Source organism: Geospiza fortis, unplaced genomic scaffold (assembly GCF_000277835.1).
Source record: "Geospiza fortis unplaced genomic scaffold, GeoFor_1.0 scaffold375, whole genome shotgun sequence".
NCBI classification, from domain to species: Eukaryota; Metazoa; Chordata; class Aves; order Passeriformes; family Thraupidae; genus Geospiza; species Geospiza fortis.
This window is the reverse complement of record NW_005054641.1, coordinates 295,147-298,602: the sequence shown is the minus strand read 5'-3', so window position 1 is coordinate 298,602 and position 3,456 is coordinate 295,147. Positions and strand designations below refer to the sequence as shown.

General features: G+C 54.5%; 1 protein-coding gene across 1 annotated transcript in view; it reads left to right on the top strand.

Moving 5' to 3' along the window:
• Positions 1-442: 442 nt before the first annotated feature.
• Positions 443-3,456, top strand: part of LOC102036733 (loricrin-like) — a 10,978-nt gene continuing 7,964 nt past the window's right edge. Inside the window, 1 exon segment of the mRNA XM_031064837.1 lies at positions 443-653. Within this exon segment, the coding sequence (XP_030920697.1) occupies positions 443-653 (211 nt within the window).

Sequence of the window (3,456 nt, the reverse complement as noted above, 5' to 3'; positions counted from 1 at the left end):
GGGAGGAGGTGGATGTGGTGGTGGTGGCCAAGGTCCCATCATCATCAGTGGAGGCAGTGGTGGTGGCAAGGGAGGAGGAGGAGGAGGAGGTGGATGTGGTGGTGGTGGCCAAGGTCCCATCATCATCAGTGGAGGCAGTGGTGGTGGCAAGGGAGGAGGAGGAGGAGGAGGTGGAGGTGGATGTTGTGGTGGTGGCTCAGGGCAGCAAGGTCAAGGTCCCATCATCATCAGTGGAGGAGGAGGTGGTGGCAAGGGAGGAGGTGGAGGAGGTTCAGGACAGCAGGGCCAAGGTCCCATCTGCATTGGAGGTGGCAGTGGAGGAGGAGGAGGAGGTGGTGGTGGTCAGCAAAGCCAAGGTCCCATCGTTATTAGTGGTGGTGGTGGTGGAGGTGGTGGCTCAAGCCACCAAGGCCAAGGTCCCGTCTGCATCGGTGGTGGTGGCATGGGAGGAGGAGGTGGTGGTGGCTCAGGCCACCAGGGCCAAGGTCCCATCATCATTAGTGGTGGTGGAGGAGGAGGAGGAGGAGGCTCAGGGCACCAGGGTCAAGGTCCCATCTGCATTGGAGGTGGCATGGGAGGAGGAGGAGGAGGTGGTGGTGGCTCAGGCCACCAGGGCCAAGGTCCCATCATCATTAGTGGTGGAGGAGGAGGAGGTGGCTCAGGGCAGCAAAGCCAAGGCCCCGTGTGCATTGGGGGAGGCAGTGGAGGAGGAGGAGGAGGTGGAGGAGGCTCAGGCCACCAGGGCCAAGGTCCCGTTGTCATCATCGGCGGTGGTGGTGGAGGTGGAGGTGGCTCCTCCAGCTCTGGAGGAATGTCCATGCAGCAGCAGACCCAGCCCATCTGCTGGCCACCGCAGACCAAGCACAAGTAGTGGCTGCCAGAAGGACTCTGCCACCAAGGAAGCCCAAGATATGAAGATGCCTGACATTTCCTCATCTGTTCGATTGAAGATGATTTGCGTTGTTCTCTTCTCCCTTCCCCTGGGAATGTTCTGACCGGAACCTCTGGTGTTGTGTACCCATAATTCCATGTTCCGTGTCCCTGTTCCTGCCCCAGTTTTCAAGTGCTTGCACCAGACAATAAAAACTTGCTGTTCTAGAAAGTTCCGTGTGTGAGTGGTTGGATTTTCCATCCCTCGTTGCTTTATTTCCATCCCTGGTTGGAAATAAACTTTATTTATCATCCCTTTACTTCCATCACCTGATTCTGGTGCTGTTGCAATAAAGCTCCAGAGCAAAACTGCACTGGTAGAAAAGATTTTGGATTCACTAAATATTCTCAGGTCATTTTTCAATGTCTCTTGATGATGATGATGATGATGATGATCCTGACTTTTGCCTGTTAGAGAAGGAACCACAGAATTCATCACTGGGGTCTCTCTACCTCACCAAAATCCTGGTGATGCCCAAGAAAGTTCTGAGTGGGTTCAGAGAGGGAAGATGACAAAATTCAGCTATGAAGGATTTCAAGGTGCAGTTATGGGGTGAGAGAAGCTCAGGCCCCTCCTGAGGTGGTGCAGAAGCCCCTGGTGCTCTCACAAGTGGAAGAGAAATAAAGTTCTCCAACACTTTTCCAGCTCTGAACCCCCAGTGGAATCAGGGACTCCAGCAAGGCCCTTCCAAGGGCTGGGATGCTCAGGCTGGAACATTTTGGGATTTCCTCATTCCCACAGGGCCAGAACAGCTCCGGGTGTGAGTCCTCAGAGGGAGTTTCCCTGTGGGGAGCGATCTCTTTGATGTGGTCTACTCCAGCAATTAGCAGGGAAAGGGAATTAAACCTCGGAATTGTTCTACGGGAGGCAGGTGACGGACACCTGGAATTGTCCCAGGAGAAACCAGAGTAACCCACGGCCATAACGGTTCCTCCTGTCCCTCCACCCTCTGCCCTCACCCCCCTGGGGACCTCAGTGAGGCAAACACCTCAAAACACATCCAGATGAGCCCCTCCAGCCAGTGCTGCCACAGGAATAGCAGATTTTCCTGGTATTTTATTATGGGAAGTCATCAAGGTTGATAAAATCCCAGAGGCTGGGAATTCCACACTGACATTGCAGGCACAGAGCAAAGCCAGAGTTTGGGGTCCCACTTCAGGGGGGTGGGAATGGTGCTGTCAGAAATTCCTGCGCCCAGAAGTGGCCCAGGACCAAGAAAACCAGGACCCAAATCACAGAAATTCTCAGGGTGACAGCAGGAGCACAGCACAGCCTCAAATCTTGTTGCTTCTTCAGAAATGCCAGACTTATCCCCAAAACGGGCAGGAATTCATCCTTTTGGTCCATATCCATGGAGATGCTGCTGCACAGGGGGGATGTTGGATCTGGTACCCCTCCATCTCCATCACTTGAAGTGGTGGGGCCTGCCTGACCTCAGGTCTCCCCTGAGTGGGGGAACCAAACAAAAATCCCCATCAACCCTTCGCTGCTGGGGAGGGAAATCTCCCACGGCCACGGGGGATTCCTGTGGTGCCCCAGAAATTCCAGTCCCACCCCTGTTCCCCCGGGAATCTCCATCGTGGAGTCACAGAATATCCTGAGGTGGAAGGGACAACCAAGGATCATCAAAGCCCAACTCCTGGCCTTGCAGAGACACCCCAGCAATCCCCCCTGTGCCTCCAGTGCGTAACTTTCAATAAAATGAGGCTCCTCAGCCCCTCCTGGTGTCGGTCACCAGCAGCATCTCCCAGCTGGAGTGGAGAGTGGCAACCTCCAGAATCCTACTGGAGCCCCAGAAGGAATTCAACCACGGGAATTCAACCGCGGGAGCCGAGCTCACGTGTGGGACCTGCCATGGATGCAGGGCAGCCGAGGAAGTGATGCACGGGAGAGGCATCGTCCGCATCCAGTGAGTCAGGACAAGTGGGATGGAGGAGGAGAGTCTGTTTGGTAAATAAACTTATCACCATTCCTTTGGATGCCTCACTTCCCACTCAGGAACAACGGTATAAAAGTTGGTGGATCTCGGGGTGCTTCATTCGCTCAGCTTTGCCCTGAGGCGTCCGTGGTCAGAGCCGAGAAGGGTAAGTCCAGGTCTGCCCAAGGGAGGGATTCTTCTCTTCCTTTCCTGCTCCCAAAATGCAAAAGTTTCGGTGAAAAACATCTGGTGGGATGGCAGGGAAGTTGCTGGGATGGATTTAAATCTCTTGCGGATGCCTTGGTCCCACCAGACCAAGCAGGAGCAGGATCAGCCTGTGCTGCTGAGGGTTGTGTCTTGTCCGTATTGAGATGGAGATAGAATGGCTCTGGGATAAGGAGATGGGACAACTTTGGGATAAAAATCTTTAAAAGATGACCCTGGCCACTACAAAGTGGTGTTAGGCTGGACTGGGATCACAAGCCCTGGGAAATTCTCATGAGAACTGGTGGCTGCCCTGGAGTAAAAAGCTTTTCCTTTCAGGGTCACTGCTCCAAGATGTGCTCCAGGCAAAGTGGGTGCCACGGCTGCGGCTGCTGCTGCTGCT